The 18,457-nt window shown below is 49.4% G+C and overlaps 1 protein-coding gene across 1 annotated transcript; it reads left to right on the top strand.

The window, feature by feature from the left end:
* The first annotated feature begins 11,665 nt into the window (after positions 1-11,665).
* On the top strand, positions 11,666-16,961 carry LOC100284588 (glutamine cyclotransferase). The gene is made up of 11 exons (NM_001157483.2): positions 11,666-12,009; positions 12,243-12,299; positions 12,393-12,428; positions 12,566-12,630; positions 12,746-12,809; positions 13,065-13,182; positions 13,262-13,359; positions 16,013-16,083; positions 16,177-16,204; positions 16,422-16,476; positions 16,590-16,961. Exons 1-11 carry the CDS (start codon positions 11,707-11,709, stop codon positions 16,697-16,699), a joined length of 1,005 nt encoding a protein of 334 aa, NP_001150955.2. The 5' UTR covers positions 11,666-11,706; the 3' UTR covers positions 16,700-16,961.
* Positions 16,962-18,457: the final 1,496 nt, after the last annotated feature.

Genomic DNA, 18,457 nt, shown 5'->3' with positions numbered 1-18,457 from the left:
AGTGTTAGAAACAGAAAGAAGAAGAGAAGAGAAGACTTGGCTGTGTGCAGTCAAGGGGCTGTTTCGGTCTGGGGCACCGGACTGTCCGGTGGTGCACCGGACAGTGTCCGGTGGGGCACCGGACAGTGTCCGGTGCGCCAGATTGCCTCGGCCGAAGAGGCCGCTCTCGGGTTTTTCTCCGGCGACTTCGGCTAAAATTCACCGGACTGTCCGGTGTGCACCGGACTGTCCGGTGAGCCAACGGTCGGCCGCGCGATCGGCGCGCGACACGTGGCCGAGCCAACGGTCGGAAAGATACACCGGACTGTCCGGTGCGCCAACTGTGCGCAGATCTGACTCAGACAGCAACGGTCGGATGCGCTGTTTAAGGAAACAAATCAGGCACCGGACAGTGTCCGGTGTGCACCGGACTGTCCGGTGCGCCACGAGTCAGAAGGCAAAGATGGCCTTCCAGATTTGTTCCCAACGGCTCCTAGCTGCCTTGGGGCTATAAAAGGGACCCCTAGGCGCATGGAGGAGCACACCAAGCATTCCTACAACTCTTCTAAGCACCAAGACATCAATCTCACGCATTCGTTTCATTGTGATAGCATATAGAGCTCTTGTGGAGTTGTGAACTCTTTGTGTTGCGTTGCGAGCTCTTGTTGCGACCTGTGTGCGTGTTGTTGCTCTGATTTTCGAGTCTTGTGTGCGTTGCTCATTCCCACCTTACTCCGTATTTCTTTGTGAACTCAATTGTAAGGGCGAGAGACTCCAAGTTGTGGAGATTCCTCGCAAACGGGAAAAGATCAAAGGAAAGGAAAACACCGTGGTATTCAAGTTGATCATTGGATCACTTGAGAGGAGTTGAGTGCAACTCTCGTCCGTTGGGACGCCACAACGTGGAGTAGGCAAGTTTTGTACTTGGCCGAACCACGGGATAACCACCGTGTCAACTCTGTGATTGCTTTCTTGTGGTTATTGTGTTTTGACTCCTCTCTAGCCACTTGGCCATACTTGTGCTAACCCTTAACAAGTTTTTGTGGCTTAAGTTTTGAAGTTTTACAGGATCACCTATTCACCCCCCCCTCTAGGTGCTCTCACATGTCTCTCTCATATTGTGTGTTTTAGTTGCCACAAAGCCTAGATGTGGTTTAAAGTGGTTTCCTGTTAGTCATACTAATTGTAGAATAAATCTTTGATTCTCTTGATCCATTGATTATGTATTGATACATTGAGGATCTGATGGTTCCCTTTTCGATGCATGCTTGTGGAGCCATTTTTTTTAGACCACCTATCTATTGGTTTGAAGGAAGTCCTTGCCTAGCCTAGAGTTGGTTGGGTGTGGCTAGTCACCTATTCCTAGATCATGTGGTGTTTACATCAGCTTAATATGTTTGTCAAATGTGTGAAGGATTAGGGGTTATTATTATTGACTTTGTATGTCTGGTACTTTGAGTGCATCGTATGATAGAATGAAATGTAAGTTTCTGAACTACAGTAGATGAAGACTTATATTATGTGTAGGTTGTCCTTACTAGTTGGATATTTTTCTTAGTTGAGATGTTGAATGAAGTATAGTGACATGGGTTAAGCAAGTATTGTGTTGTTGTTGGGCTATCAGTGCTCTATGTAGAGTTTTTTGCATTTCTTCGATGAACTATGCCGCACAAGATGTTATTGGCTTCTTTTGGCTTTATTGCTCCATTAGTTCTATAGATTTTCTCCCTTTTGGTGGGGTGCAAGGAATGTTAGATTACATGATTATCTTTTCATGATGGCAAGAATAAGGTTTAGGAAGATTAGGAGTTTTGTTCCAATAGAACTACTTGTTTCATAGTGCTTTAAGGTGAGGTGTTTGATCTTCTTATACATTCGTCGGGTGTAGATGTTTCACCATTTAATTAAAATTAATGGTTGAAGTTGGTAAGGGTTGTGCTTGGTGCATATTACCCCTTCATAAAAGAGTGTTGTCTTAAGACATTGATGTTGATGTATAGCTGCATCCAAATTTGATGGTGTGAAATTGGAGTGTTGATTGCAACTATGACATGCTTTGAGCTTCATTACATGTTGTTTCATGCTTGATGTCAGGTCGTGTAGTTTCCTTAGACAATTAGTACAAGGTAGAAGTTCTTGTGTTAATTAAGACCAATAATGGACCCATGTTTTGAATTGTGGTGCTATATGGGGTACCTTGGGTGTTTTGCTTGGAGTGGCCGAATTCGAGGTCGAATTCTTTTTAAGGGGGGTAGAGTGTAATATCCCAAAAAAATGTTGACCAAAAGTTAATCTCTGGTGCGTGGATGAGGTAAAGGGTTGTGGGCCATTGGATGCAAAGATAGAAGTCATCTGAGGCGTCGTTTCTTTCTCCCACAAAAACCCTAGGTGGCCACCCCTTTTTTCCCTTCACCCCCCCTCTTGGCCGCCACCCCCTTTTTCTCCCCCTTGGCTGGACGCCCCCTCCTCCTATGGCAGCCATCCTCCATTGCTTCCTCCCCCAAGATCTCCCCCTACGCAGCAAGGATCGAGAAAAGGAGGGGCACGTTGAATTGAAGAGGAAGAGAGGATCAAGGAGATGTTCTTCCCCATCTCCTCTTGAAGATTTCTTGGGGAAACCCTAGGTATGGATGAGATCCTTGTTCCTCCCTGTAATTATAGGCTTTTGGAGGTTGTGGATCATGTGAATTAAAGGATTAGAGGTTGGATTTGATGTGGGGTTAGGTTTTGATCTCGAATTTAGTTTTCTGCAGAATGGCAGATTCGACAGTTTCTGTTCATGCCAGTTTTCCGTGGTCTTAGTGGCCTCAAAAAAATAAAAAGTCTATGTATGAGTCGTAGATAATTTGTAGATCTTTCCGTGGCCGCGAAGAACACCTCAATCGGACATCCGACCAGAAAGTTATTGCAGTTTTACTATAGCAGTTTTTCAGTCTCATAATTATGTGCAGAATCTGTTCTCTTAAGATTTAGGCAATTTTATCAACAGAATTAAACTGTGGGTTGGTAAAAGAAGTTGTAGATAATTTTATAAGCTTTCCAAATTGTTAAAGAGTGCATTCATATGATTTGTGAAACTCCAGTTATGTTTGTTTTACTGTGGCTGTTCCTGTTTACCTGACAAAAATGAGTGGGTCTGTTCACTGGTGGGTTTCATCTAGTAAATGGCCGAATTGGCTCTTCCAACTATGGAGACTTTTGTAGAGGGATAAAAGTTCTTACTTCCAGCAGAATTTCATAATTTTTGGTTCAGCAGTTTTGGAGATATCGAATTTTAAAGTTAACCATACTGCTGTCTAAAACAGATTCAGTCAGTTATCTTGTCAGATGTTTTAGAACTTGTAGATGGCAGAATTTAATTATCTATTGAATACTGAAGTTGTAGAGTATTTTGTGTAGATACTCCTAGAGTATTTGTTTGATATCACCGCTGTTTTAATTTTAAAGATACAAAATTAACAAACAGCGTTGCTGCTGTATGGCATGTGGTTCAGGGTGGGAGTCTTTCCACTGGGTCTTGGTTTCAAGTGTAGGAGTGTTTTGTTGATTGATGGCAAATGTTTGTGAAATATTTGTACTAAGTTTTATGCCCACTAGCAGGTGGCTACACTCCAGATCATGTCTAGTACATTTCTTCTTCTTCGATGAAGGCAAGTGAATGTAGCGGTGGTTGCTTCCGTTCTGACCTGTTATTTCTATCGCCTACACTCTAATATTCAGAAGTATCAGATTCTTTCATAATTGGACTCTATGGTGATGCTTTACTTGCTTGCATTATACTGATGCTCAATCATATATTGATGATGATTATGATTTGAGTATGACTCATGAGATTAATTCACACCCCTGAAGGTAAATGAAGTATTATTTGAGGTTGGTATTGTATCTGAAGGTAAATGAAGTATTATTTGAGGTTTGTGTTGTATCTGAAGGAAGTGAAGTTTATTGATAAATGTAGCATGCCATATACATTGCATGACTCATTTGCATATGAAGTTTTGTCGTGACCTATGGTCCGACCGTACCGGTACAACTTAGCATCGTATGTTGCCCGAGAAGGGGTACGATGCGGCTTCATACCCTTAGAGGTATGAAGGCAGAGGACATATGCATTGCATTCATATGCATTCATTGAAGTGATATTTGTAGATGATGTGGTTTTATACCCCCAGAGGTATGAAGATAGAGTACCTACACATTGCATTCCTATGCATACATTGAAGTGATATTTGCAGGTATTGTTGACGCAGGGAAGTGTTATAGAACCTATTGTGGTTGTTCGAGGAAATGAGATGGTATTGGTTATAGTGGGACTACTGAGTTCTATATCTACAAGCATTTCTGATTTTTAATTGTGACTCTTTTAAAATGTTGATGAATTCAATTTGTGGTTTAAATATCTCGTCAGAACAATTAGCTTGCTGAGATGTTTCATCTCACTCTTGCATTACTCAATGCAGGTGCTTGTTGCTCATCAAGGGGAGTGGGAAGTAGCAGCACATCCACCTTCATTCTCATAATAATGCTGCCCAGACGCAGCCATGATTTAATTAGAAACTTCTTGTCAAAGGATGTTTGTTTTTAACTAGTCGTGCGCACTGATTAATTCAGTTCTTGTTGTTATGGTTGTCTTCCCATTGCTAGCAGATTATTAATGTCTTATATGTTTTCTTATCATGATATCTATTTATACTTTGTTGCTTCCCCCATTTATGCAATTTTCAAAGGAGATGCTGTCGAAATTTTATATATGAATATTAGATGTGTAGTTTAGTAGCATTCTGGGGTGTTTGTGGATCCCGGGGTGTTACACCAGATCCACGTCGTAGTGGGAAGCGAGCACGGCGAAGGCCCACCTAACGCCATGGTGCAGCGCCCCGCGGAGTCTGCTGCGCACATGGCCGCCCAAGGCCCGCAGGTGACTCTGGGGGGAGCTACCCGAGGGGACGTCGTTGAGGCCAAAGGCCCGGCAGAAGGCCGAGATAGCCTCGGACATGGCCACGCGGTCGGCCTCCTTCTGCTCAGCCGCCTAGGCAGGCGCCTTGCAGTTCTTGACGGACTCGTTAAGAGCCGTCTCAAACCCTGCAAACAGCCGGACAATGTTCTTCAGACACGAGGTGAAGAATGGAGGCAAAAACAAAGTCACAAAGCGGGCAAAACATGCCTTCGGCCCAGGCACGCTGCTGCGAGACCATGGCTTGGGCGGATTGGGCAGACCCGATGGCCACGGCCAGGCCCTCCGTAAGGGTCCCGGCCCGGGCGGACGCCTTGGCTAGCCGCTCCGTAGCCTCAGCCAGCTAACCCCTAAGGGCCTCAGCCCGGCTCACGGCCTCGGCAGCTTGGCTCCGAGATTGGTCCCGCTCGCCGATGACCTGGCCAAGCTCTAGCTGCCGCTGCTGCATCTCCTCGGCCTAGGAAGCCACCTGCTCTCGGGCCGACAAAGCCTCCGTCCGTGACGACGCCGCCTCTACCCGCGCCGCCGTTGCCTCCGACTTCAGCTCATCATAGAGCAGCCGAAGGTCCGCCACCTCGGCGCTCTGTTGGGCGAGGCGCTCATTGGCCTCGGTGAGCGCGGCCCACTGGGACCGCAGCGAATCCCAGACGTCACTCTCATGGCGGATGAACAGCGACTTGGCGGTGCTCACGTCCGCAAGTTCCTGAGGAAGGAAAACATGATATTACAAAGAATGCCCTGGTCACACGAGGTGTACGTCTAAATCCTTACCTGGAAAACCCTGGGGACGTCCCTGGAAAGGATTTCCATGGTCGACCGCAGCACCTCATCGCCGCCTCGGTATATTCACAGAAATTATTCTGAGACTGCTCCTCCAACTCATCGTTGAGGGAGAGGAGGGGCTCCGAGGTATCGTGGCTCCAGAACGAGAGCGGCTGCCCACACCACTCATTGGGATTGAGCTGTGTGGGGATGAGGCCGCAGCTCCCTAGGACGGGCCACGATTCTGCGTGCCCCTCGACCAAGGCATCGGGTCCCCCTGCAGTCGATGCACCGGGTACCACCGCAGTCGACGTACCGGGCCTCCCCTCGGCCAGTGTGGCAGGCCTCCGCTCACCGACCTCGGCAACGACGGCCGCCCTCTCCTCATGGCCGAGAACGGGGAGGTCAGGGATGACCACGGGTGGCGGCACCTCAACCATCCCGACGTCGGCGGCGACGGGCGGCTCCACGGGCGAATCAACGACGGCCCCGGCAGGAGTCGATGCCGGCGCTGGCAACAAGTCAGGCGGGCTCGGGGCCGCGGCCGCATCAGCGGCCTCCCCCGGCATGATGGCGCTCCAACAGGGGGTCAGCCTGGGAGGCTTGCCCCATGGAAACTCACGCCGCCTGGGCCCCCCGCCGGAGGGCGCCTTGTGCGGAGGCCAACCAACCAGCATGGCGCGTCGCAGCACCGGCTGCAGAAGCCAGCATCATCTTAAGGGCCTTCGTGGGGGCCAGACCAGCCGAGCCCTGCCTTCACTTGCTGAAAGAGAGAGAAGGCAAGCTCAAGACACACAGTTAAAAAACCAAAATAGAGGTATCCTCAGATACTTACCCGCTCCGGGGCAAGGCCAATAGTGCATGCGGGGAGGCCCCTCGGGCCCCGGTCTCTGCCGGCGCTGCCGAGGGTTGCACCGCTGCCGGCTTTGGCACCGCTTCCACCTCAGGCGCCCGAGGCGCCGAGGGGGCAACCTGCCAGGCGTCTTCACGACGGCCGAGAGACCAGCCTCCTGTACGGCCTGCGCGGGCACCTGCTCTTGAGGGGCATGCGGTTCGGCCTGACCCCCCGGAGTCACCGCAATTATCTCGGCCAAGGGGTCAAGTACCCCCTCGGCCTGCCTCCGCTCCTCGGACCGGGACCTTGGTGTCCTGGCCCCAAACACTGGTGGTGCCAGCCCACCTGGAGGCTGGCTTGGCGACCCCTGGCCCAGCCTCGGGTCCGGGCTAAGGCCAAGTCGGGCCGCCATGTCGTCATCTTCATCATCATCATCATCATCATCATCGTCGTCGTCGTCAGGCGTCTCCGGTGACGGCTCCAATGGGAGCCCGTCCCTTGCTTGCCTCCGACGGCGCTTCTCCAAGGCTTCCCGAGCTCACATCCTCTCATGAGCTCAGGCCTTTTCCGCATCCTTCTTCTCCTTTTCCTTCTCCACGGCGAGCCTACACGCGGTTCGGTCCGCCGCGTCCTCCGGGACTGGTGGAAGGGAGAGTTTAAAACTCCTCAACCCTTAGGGACGAACAAAAATCCCAACAGTAAGAATCAAAGGCGTAGAAAACTCGGCGCAAAACAGAAGGAGGATCGGACACTTACCAGGGACACATACCCATGGTCGGGACGCATCACGGGCTGGCCAAGGGCGACAGCATCCAGCCTGCCTACCGTACACGCTACCCGCTTGAGGAGGTCGTCGGCGGAGAGGGAGGTCGAGGACATCCACGAGCCCTCCAAATCGACCCCCGGCTTCATCTCCGAGAGCCGCAACCGCCGCTCTGCCAAAGGGAGCACCCTCCGGCGATGGATAGCGGCGACGACCCCCACAGCGGTAAGGCCCTCATCTCATAACTTCTGCAAGGCATGTAGAATAGGCTGGAGCTTCTCCTGGTTCTCGCGCGTGGCACCCCAGCGCCAGTTATTGCCGGCGGCGGTCACCACTCGTTGAGAAAATGGCGGAAGCATCCCGTCGTCGTTCCGGAGATAAAACCACCAGTTCTGCCACCCCTTGTTCGAAGACACAAGGGAGGCAGGGATGTACTGCTGCACGCGCCCCGACCTCAGCTGGAGGGTGCAGCCACCGGCCCGCACCGCCATACGGACCTTCTTCACGTTCGTCGACGCGGCGAAGAACTCCGCGGAGAAGAGATGGGTCCACAGGTCCCAGTGAGGGTCAATCCCCAAAACACCCTCGCAAACCGCCGCGAAGATGGCCGCTTGCGCAATAGAGTTGGGGTTGAAGTTATGCAGCTCCACCCTGTAGTAGTGCAGGAGCGCCCGCATGAAGCGGCTCGCTGGCACTCCAAACCCCCGCTCATGGAATGGGATGAAACTGACCACGTACCCCGGCGGCGGAGTCGGGTCGGCTTCGCTCCCGGGGGCCATCCACTCCGGCTGCGGCCCGCCGGAGAGAGGACGGAGCAAACCATCGGTAACAAGGGCCTCCAGATCCTCCATAGTAACGGTGGAGAAAGGCCACGGGTCGCGTGGCGGAACGACGGTCACCTTGTCAGCCATCGCCGAACGGAGGTGGTGGAGGCGGAGGGGATGAGGTGCGTGGTTTTCTCTGTCTACTCTCTTAGGTTGCGGAAACAAAAGCAGAAGGCAAGCGCAAATGGTAGGGTAAAGAACCACCACCGGGCCCTCTTCCGGATATATAAAGGCCCGGGCGAGATCCACCCAAAACTTCACCCGAACCCGTCGCGAAATTCAAACTCGAAGGTGAAACGGTTTTTCTGTTCCTCGAACGACTCGCGCACGCGCAACAGATGCCCCGCGAATCGCCTGTCCCGTCGCATTAACTCCTTGGCAGGGCAAGCGACACCTTTGGCAGGCGAAGCGGGCGCCGTTTCACCTCCGTCATGATGACCGCGTCAAAAAAGGTGTGCCACATTATTTAAATTTATATCCTTTTTTCTTTCCCTCTCTCTCTCTCTTGCCACAGGGATCGGGAAAGGGGATATTTCGAAAAAGGATCCTTCTCAGCGAAGGAAGCGGGCCCCGAGCCCTCCTACTGATCAGGGGTTCGAAGGTTGCGCCCTGCGAGGCTCGGCAACCGCCCTAGAGCACTCGGGCTCCGAGCCCTTTACTGATCAGGGGTTCGAGGGCTGGCCCCTCGGAAGGGTTCGACAGCCGCCCCAGAGCATGCAGAGTCAGGGATGACCCTGGGTACGTCCGTTACATGGCCGAGGCTCGGGCTACGCTCCCGATGTACCCTAGGACATTTCCGAGACCAGCGGGAACGATTTGTAATGGAATCCCACCGGAGGGAGGCACCGAGCCCTCGGACCCTATCAAATGGGTCCGGGTCTAGCAAATCACCTGCAGGTACTTTTAGAGCGCGGCTCTGGGCCACTAGCCGACCCTTATCGAATGGGGCTCGGGCGTCCACTCGGATCACCCGATAGCAACTCACTGGAAACACCGTGTTCGGTGCCCTCCGAGGGTAACATGGCGCTTTCCCCCCTTCCTCCTTGCGGAAAGGCGACGAAGGGGCGTACAATAAAAGTCGAGACGGTCCGTGCAGAGGCTCGGGGGCTGCTCTCGCACCAGGCTACGGCCAAACTGTTGACCACGTCAACAAACCAGCTTAAAAACTTGGAGCCTGACCATGCACCCGGGCTACGGCAAGGCCGCATGAGGGAACAACAAGGCTGACCGAGTCATCACAAAAAGAATTAAGACCTCAGAGGAGTCAAACCACTCCTCCGAGGCCTCGGGGGCTACACCCGACGGTTGCGCTCGCGCGCACCCATCGGAACAAAATATAACCGAGAAAGGCTGGTCCCCTTGTAAGAAATCCGGCAGAACCTCCAAGCGAGTACCTACACTCCCTTCGAGGCTCGGGGGCTACTGTCGGGTACCGTAATTAGGGGTACCCCCAATACTCCTTAACATGGCTGGAAAACATCCTCAAAACAGACCGTAAAGACTGATAGGCACGGTTCAAGTCAAGGCCTCGTCTACCAAGGGACGCGATCTCATCCGAGCCCAGCCTCGGGCAAGAACAGTAGTCCCGAACGGATTCACACCTCGCCCGAGGGCATCCTCAGGCAGTGGGCGCACCCTCGACTCGCCCGAAGCCAAGCTCGGACAAACTTTGTCGTGCAGCGACCTCGGCCAAATCGCCTCACCAACCGACCGTATCGTATGCGCATTTAATGCGGGGATCGCCTGACACCTTATCCTGACAGGCGCGCCTCAGTCGGCAAGGTCAAAGTGACCGCAGTCACTTCGCCCCTTTACTGATCGTTCTGACAGGAAAACAACACTATTCACCCCGTTCCGACTACTGTGCCAACCACCAGGGTAAAACTGAGTCATGACCTCCCCCGAGTTCAGCCTCGGACGCAACAAGGAGCTCCGCCTCGCCCGACCTCAGGCCTCGGCCTCAGCCTCGGCCTCGGGAGAAGGTCTCCGCCTCGCCGACCTCGGGCCTCGGACCGACCGCGCCACTGGGGATACATCATTACTCTACCCCTAGCTAGCTGCCTTAGGCTACAAAGGAACAAGACCGGTGTCCCATCTAGATTACTCCGGTAACAGGTAATGATGGTTCCCCGCGTGCGTCCATGACGTCGATGGTTCTCAGCTCCCTACGGAAGCAAGGAAACGTCAGCAGGATCTATGCCGCACTGCCAGCTGCGCTTCTAAAGGGCTTAAGCACTTCTCCGACGACCACGTTAGCACATAGCTACACCCCCGTTGTACAGCTGGGCCATCTCCTTGTATCTATAAAAGGGGATGTCCAGGGCCTTCCTAAGGGGATGTCCAGGGCCTTCCTAAGGGGGGCGGAAAAAAGACGAGCAGAGGCAGGCAGAGTGGGAGAAACGCAGAGGAGGCTAACTCAGACAGCTCACCTCAGGGCCAGACCCTCTCTCTCTCTTGCGACGCTTGTAACCCCTACTACGAGCACCCCGGTGCAAGATAACATAAGCCTCATCCTCCCTCTTGTGTTCCATCTTGCATCAATCCATCTAGGCAGGGACACGCAGCGACAAATTCACTAGTCGGTTAAGGGTCCTCGCGGGTCCGAAACGCCAACACTTGGAGATGCTCTTAGTGTGTATCACAATATAAGTCATGTGTTGTTTGCTAATAAAAAATAAATACCATTTTAAATGTACTTTAAATACTCCATCCGTTCATAAATATATTACACCGTTGACTTTTTTTTAAAAAAAACTTTGACCACTCATTTATTCAAAAAATAATAAATTATTATTTTCTTTGTTGTGATTTGTTTTATTATTCAAGGTAGTTTGTGCTTGATTTAAAATTTTACATTTTTGAATAAATATATTGAATAATACGAGTGGGCAAAGTTTTCAAAAAAAGTTAATGGTGTCATATATTTGTGAATGGAGGTAGTACAAAACTATATTTTATGTCCTTATATTAATTCATATAGTCATATATAGTTTGAATAATTAGGGGTAACAATATATAAACATTAACCGTTTCCCATGTCAAATGCATGGTTTTGGGTTGAAGAAATATTTACGTCACATGAAGTAGAAACAAAGGTTACACTCTATCAATTAAATTGCACGTAGTACATTAAAGAATAGAATACGACGATGAAAATGACAAGGGTGAAGTTGGGTAGAAATTAGAATGAACGAACCCTTGGTTAGAAAAAACTCAGCTGATCGCTTCAATTTAAAGTCAATTGTTTGAACTGTTGTAGCTACAATTTATAGAGACAAAATACTATACAAACAATATAAGTTGGTATGGATTAAAGTCAAGTAAAATATGAACTAAAGTCTAACTTAACGATTAAAGTGAAGGGAACTTGCTGTTGCGATGGAAAGACAACACAGGATGACGTCACATTCTAGAGAAAAAAACAATCACCCCATTAAATTAATGACTATATGTTTCGTTTTTGTATAGAAAAATATGCATGTGATTTGGAGGGAAAAAAGAAACAGGATGGAAAAAAATAAAGGAAGGCAAGTGTAGGCGGGTCACGGGTGGGCGTGGACACGTTGACTTTTTCAACTGTCTGCCCCTGATGTCCGTTGGCTCCCGACGGAGGCCGCCGCCGCCGCATCACCACCGTCGCGCCATGACACCTGCCTCCTCCGTCTCCGTCCCCGCGCCGGTTCCCGCGCCCCCTAAGCCTCTCTACCTCCGGGGCCCGGTCATCGCAGGCGCCGTCGCGCTGGCCGCGTTTCTCCTCCTCGCCGCCGCCTACGCCACCAGGCGAGCAGGGTCCCCGCCGGCCGCCCTCCTCTCCCACCCAGCTGTTTCCACCAGGTTCTTCTCCTTCGACCTGGTGCGCGAGTACCCTCACGACCCGGCCGCCTTCACCCAGGTATTATCTATATGTGCCTCTCTTCTCTTCTCTTCTCTTCTTTCTTCCTGATGCGAGATCTGATCTCAACCACATCACAAATAAGGAGGGGGGAATTCGCTTCCTGTGGTACTAGTTATTACTTGTCGTCGCCTTCCCTTCTTGATGAGCGCGTGTACAAAAAGGACACCATATTTTCTCAATTCTTGTTTGTTCGATGCATTCTTAGTTATTTCTCTGTGCTTCGGATGTAGGGTATCTTGTACGCGGGAAATGACACGCTTTTCGAGTCCACTGGCCTCTACGGCAGGGTAATGTTCGCTTCTACCGTGCGCAACAAACAGTCCTCTGCCCATCCTACATTTGCATCCCACTAAATGTCTCTGCTTTTGGTTTCTCAACAGTCTTCAGTTCGAAAGGTTGAGCTTCAGACCGGAAAAGTATGCTTAACTTCCATGCTCATTCATGTTTATCGTCACATGTCTCGTGCTTGCGACGCTCTTTGTTCACTCACTCATCACCTGATTATTTTACTAAGCTTCCCTTAAAGCTTGATTTGCAATTCGCCATTTCTTAGGTTTTGGTTAACCACCAAATGGACGGAGATGTGTTTGGAGAAGGTTTAACTCTTCTTGGTGACAGGTGCATAACCACCTCACATGCCAATCCCTTTCTCGGAGATAACTGGCATGGGCTTACTTTGTTTGTATCTTCCCTATTCATACCATATTTCATTTTCATTTATTTCACTCTGTAGATTGTTTCAGGTTACCTGGTTGAAGAACGACGGGTTTATATATGACCGGCATAACTTCTCCAAAGTATGCTGCCGCCCTGTGTCTATGCTTACGTCAATCACACAGACCTATTGTTCTAAACCCTGGATAACAATTCTAAAATCCCACTTAATTTGGGTATCAGCTTTTCTTTTTTTCATGATGGTGCTTTTCTTGTGAGGGCTGGGTGTATAATTGCTTGGCATTACCGATATCTCTTGAACTTTTATTTGCTCACCAGTTTACTTTTGGTGCATGATTATGTTGTTGTTGTTAATTTCCTATATACTGAATATGCAGTGCACGAGTTTTACCCATAAAATGCGAGATGGTTGGGGTCTGGCGACTGATGGAAAAGTTCTTTTTGGCAGTGATGGCACCTCAATGCTGTATAAGCTGGATTCAAAGTCACTTGAAGGTTACTATTCTTTCTGCTTGATATTCTATTAGGGTTTAAATTTCTTTTTCTTTTATGCTGACCAATTTTTTTCATGCAGTCATGAAAGTGGTGACTGTCAAGTATCACGGTAATCAAGTCCCCTATCTTAATGAGCTGGAATATATAGATGGTGAAGTCTGGGCAAATGTCTGGCAGGTTAGATGTAGTTCCTCCTAGCTAACATATCTTACTATGAAGTATCTTAGTGTAACTATATAGTGTCTGATTAGTTGCTCGCATTATGGTAGCCTTCATAAAGGTCTAATATTGGATATCCAATCTAGCATTTTCTCAGGGATCTCCTCCCCGACATTCTTGGACCTTGAGAATGCATGTGGCCATATGCATGCCTAATTTCCAGGGTTTTGAAAATCGTCGCCTACGACGCGCCTAGGCGCGCCTAGTCTCTAGGCTACGGCCTCCCGCCTGGACTAGGGGGGTAGGCGGGCCCCTAGGCGATTGGAGCGCCTAGGCGGCGCCGGGCGGCGATTCCGCGGCGACTCAGCGGCGCCCAGGAGCTCAGGCGGCGCTTAGGCGAGCTACGCGCGCGCCGCGCACGCGAGCGGGAAATAGCGCGCGGGAAAGGGGCGCGCGCGGGAGGGAAAAATGCGGCGCGTGCGGGAGGGAAAAATGCGACGCGCGCGTGGGAGGGAAAAGGGTGGCGCGCGCGCGGGATAGGGTCTAGGGTTTGCGGTTGAAAAGTGCCTGCTTGCTTCTTCAGTTCTTCCCCTTTCGACGCTTGCTTTTCCCTTCTCTCCTGCACGGCTGACGCCAGAGACGCGGCTGCAGCTCCACCGGACGCTGAAGACGCGGCTGCAGCTTCTCTCCAGCACGGCTGACGCCGGACCCCTACCGGACGCTGGACCCCTGCTTCTCTCCTCTCATGTTTGCTTCTCTCCCACTGCTTGCTTCTCTCCTACACGGTTGTATGTCTACTGGTCCTTCCCTATTTTTTTTATCTATAAATGTATATATTATTATATAAGTTGGCAAAACGCCTAGAAAAACGCCTAGCATCGCCTAGGCAAGCCTAGGCTGGACTAGTCCCTAGGCTAAGGGTCATCGCCTAGATTCCGCCTAGCGCCTAGCAAAACTTTGCTAATTTCATTTGCCCACTACCACACGAGTCGGAAGTCAAACATTTATAGATTTGTCTAACACCATCTAAAAATCTGTTACAAACTATAAATATACCCTCTGCACCCGACTCATGTTTGTCGGGCATCTGGTCCACTTCCACTGCTACATTAATACCCTCAGTGCCCGATTCGTGCATCTGGTCTGCTTCCACCGGGTTTGTACCGTTAATACCCTCCACGTTTGTCTGACCGTTTTTTTTTGTCCAAGCTACAACTGCAAGCGAGCCTTGCCTTATCGGATGTCGCTACAGCATATTAGTGAAGGCAACCTGTCATGGACAGGGGCAGAGCCATGTATATGGGTGTGGGTGGGGCCATGCGGCAGCACCCATGACAAAATGAAAAACGGTGATTGTGACCAGTTTTCGTCATATATCCGCACTGTCACAATAAAAATCTATACACCCACAAGGCAAGCGTATCCCTCGAATTTGATCTAGCTCCGCCCTAGTCTTGGAGCATCTTTGAGTGAAACCAACACCCCCACAGTTGTGAATGCCAAATGGGCCGATCTGCCTAATTGGTGTGGACCTTTCATACATGAGGCCATCTGGGATCTTCTTCATAGCGGTTTCCCATTGTCAGCCACCCTTAAATAGTCAAATCCATGTTGATGCATAAGGTGTAGGGCTACTCGACAGGCCGATAGGCTACACATTCTCTCACTTAGGCTATGGCCAGCAGATCGTGCATATAGCAGGGTGGAGTTTGAAATGAGAGGTGAGAAGGATTCGCCTAGCTCAGGGCTTGCCGGAGTAGGGCTACTCGACAGCGGCGTGCTGCGCGGGTCGGATCTCCTCCACCTAGGCATTGTGGCGCACCATGGCCACCCGCAGTTTGGCATTGTCTGACTTCGCGTGCAATTCTGCCAAACGCCGCTTGGTTCTTGGCGTCCGGCACCAAGGCAATGAGTGAGAGGATGAGAACCTGAGATGCTGCAGAGTGGGTGCAACAAGACTGCAGTGTGGATTCAAGCTGAGCCTGCTTTGAGAGTGCTAGCATCAATAGTGGCTTATGCAAGTAACCGATCAGAGACAAGTTGCACTTGGGAGCCTGGATAAGGAGACAGACAACCAAATAGACCCACACTGCATTTGTTGAGGACCACTATATCTTTATCTTCCATTAGTATCGTAGTGGCACCATGATGTTAGTTGTTCTCACCTTGAATGTCCGACCTAGACCAAATGTGAATGAGTTTAAAGGCTTCACCGGTTATTATTTGTGTTGTGTGTGCCTCAACTTTCTTCAAAGTGACCAAGTTTCACTGTTTGAGGCTCTCCATGTGGTTTATTGATGCCAAATAGGTTGATCCTGACTACAATGCACTCTGTTTTTTCATGATAACTAGCCATCTTAGGGCTTGTTTGGTTAGCTCTCAATCCATGTGAATTGAGTGGGATTGGGTGAGTTTAAATCCCAAGCAAGTCAAATTTCTTCTTAATTTTTTTTTCAAACCATCCAATCCATAGGTAACGGGATTAACCGAATAAGGCCTTATGGATTTCCTATACCCAATTTTCTCTCTACCTGTTGCCAAGTCCTTTGCTGTGTAATATTTGCTGGAACCTACTAATATATGATTTGCCAATTTACGGAGAGATAATACCTTGTAATTTTCTACAATGTGTGACCTTGGGCATCTGAGTTTTGAAAGCTGTGATACGCAGACAGATTGCATAGCTAGAGTGTCCCCTGAAGATGGCCTAGTGGTGGGTTGGATCTTTCTTCATGAGCTGAGGTATGCTTTATTTTTATTTTAAGCAATACACTTATACCAGTATCAGTGTTCCCACGTCAGAGCATTGATGTTTGTGCTGTTGTAATCCTGCAGGCGGCAGTTGTGGAACTCAGGCAACACGGTAGGCGTTTTTTTTTCTTCTTTATGTTGTGTTTTTATATTACCCTCACTCCATAACACCATTTGCAAAAAAAATAAAAACTCCAGTTTGTTCTGTACTGCATGGTAGTTTTGTAGGGGAAACGGGATGAAACAAGTAAACAGTTCCATCATTACGAAAATTCCAAATATATAGGAGAAATTATATGGTGCCCTGAATGAAATATGCTTTGTTCCAGAATATTGACGTCTTAAACGGGATAGCTTGGGATGAAAGAAGGCACAGATTATTTGGTGAGCTTTAATTATTCCCAGTGAACACTCTTTTTTTTAAAATCATTTTTGGTGATAAGTGGCCTTGAGCTGAAATTTGATCTGATGAGCCTTTTTTGGTACGGTACTTGCAGTGACAGGGAAACTGTGGCCAAAGCTATATGAGATCAAGCTACGGGCAGTAGATGGTCCAGCAGATGGATCTGTAGAAAAGCTTTGTCCAAAAGCCAGCTTCTATCGCTGAAGAGTGTAGAACCGCATATACACTGGGTGTGCTAACATGGGCCTTCATTTGTTTAAACGCACGATGCGAAGGATGTGGAGATGTGAGTACGTACATGTTTGATCTGGTACCACTGTCATATATATATACACCCATGAGTTAGTAGATGTAGCTGTACATTGTTGTGACCTGTATGAATTTTGATGATGGCTGTGTTGTTTGTGTTAAGAGTGAATTGCAACAGATTTTGATGCATTCAATGCAACTTAATAGCTTGAAGAAACTGGTGCTGTTGGGCATGTATTCATCCCTGGGAAGGGAAAGAAAGTCGCCAACTTATTTGGGTAGATCTCAGTCACTTTTTGGAAAGAAGAATGTCTGGGCCAACTCTCTCTCGAGAAACAGATTTTGATGCATCAACATGGGGGATGATGAATACTTCTATACTGCGTTGCGAGTACTTCGGAATGACCTGTATTAACTCAACTCCGCTTCAATCATAGACCGTATAAGAAAGCCAAAAAAAGGGATGATGAATATAAACCGCGTCTGCTGTGATTACTGAAATTATACTGGTTTACCTCACAATATACTGTTCAACTCAGTCTGAGCATAGCAACCATGGATTTGGAACTTGTAAGCTAATGGTAAGCACTTGTGCTGCTTCTCCTCAGTTATATAGCTGGAACGAACACGCCCGCAAGATGGTATTGCATTTGTAACAAGTTAAACAAGTTAACAAAAGAAGACGATGAAGCTTGTGCAAAGCAACTATGGGTGTGTTTGTTTTCCTCCTATATTATATAAGTTGGATTACGGGTAAAAAGGTAGGAGGATAAAATATCACTTTAATGCTACAAATAAGCTAGCATTGATATCTTATTTCAGCTTATTTATAATCTAACTTATATAATCTAGGAGAGAAACAAACAGGGCCTATATGTTGTTCCTTTCTCGACGTGAATTTTCTGTGATTGCTAACATACCCAATGCATATCAACATAATGTCACACCCGGATTTAAGGGTAAACCTAAACGCGTCTCAAATGTGTGATAGGATCAAGTCTTATATATATAATAACTCACGGTATAGAAATCAATATCACATCTTCATTATATAATAGGATATATGTACAAAATAGCTAAATAATCTCTACTACTCCTTAAGAGGGTAAGGAGGGCGTCCACCACCTTCACCACGGCTCCACCCTCCCCGCGCTAATCTCCATCGTAATACTGTGTCCCGTACCTCCAGACTCCCACGATCTTCGCCCGAAGTCTCCTCCTTCGGTCCTTCCCTCGATTGATCCCAACTGCCACTACCCCATGCTGTCGTCGCCGCCGAGTGCACGCATCTCCTCAACCGCACGCAACGCAAAACCCTAGCCGCGGTCGCTCCTGCCCGCTCCTAGCCCCGCGCCTTCGCGCCGCCGTCCTCCACTCTCCACGTCGACATCGACGTCGCGGCCGCTGCTCCGCCCCTCGCGATTCTTCCTCCTCTTCCCAAGCAATCTAGGTTTAGGGCAATCAACCTGGCATAGACCGGAACGGAGGAGGAGGCGCAAGTCGTGGAGGGCGGCGCTGTATGCGAGCGGCCTCGCTAGGCCACATCGACGTGCCAGGTCGAGGTCGGCCACATCGAAGCAGGAGTTGAGGAAATCATCGGCGCCCAGGGTGGCGGCTTCCGAGGCACGCTTGACCACGAAGTAGCACCCGACGGCTCCTTCCTCGACTCCATGGCAGCGGCGGCATCATCGCCCTCGACCGTACGAGGCTCCA

This window comes from Zea mays, chromosome 6 (genome assembly GCF_902167145.1).
Source record: "Zea mays cultivar B73 chromosome 6, Zm-B73-REFERENCE-NAM-5.0, whole genome shotgun sequence".
Taxonomy (NCBI): domain Eukaryota; kingdom Viridiplantae; phylum Streptophyta; class Magnoliopsida; order Poales; family Poaceae; genus Zea; species Zea mays.
Note: the sequence above shows the minus strand (reverse complement) of the source record. Positions and strands in the feature narration are given on the sequence as shown.

Excerpts from the sequence above, each read along its gene's own strand:
- LOC100284588 (NM_001157483.2), top strand. The coding sequence starts at position 11,707 with ATGTCCGTTGGCTCCCGACGGAGGCCGCCGCCGCCGCATCACCACCGT. Across the intron at positions 12,631-12,745 it reads TTAACTCTTCTTGGTGACAG|ATTGTTTCAGGTTACCTGGT; the intron begins GTGCATAACCAC and ends TTCACTCTGTAG. Across the intron at positions 16,477-16,589 it reads AAGAAGGCACAGATTATTTG|TGACAGGGAAACTGTGGCCA; the intron begins GTGAGCTTTAAT and ends CGGTACTTGCAG.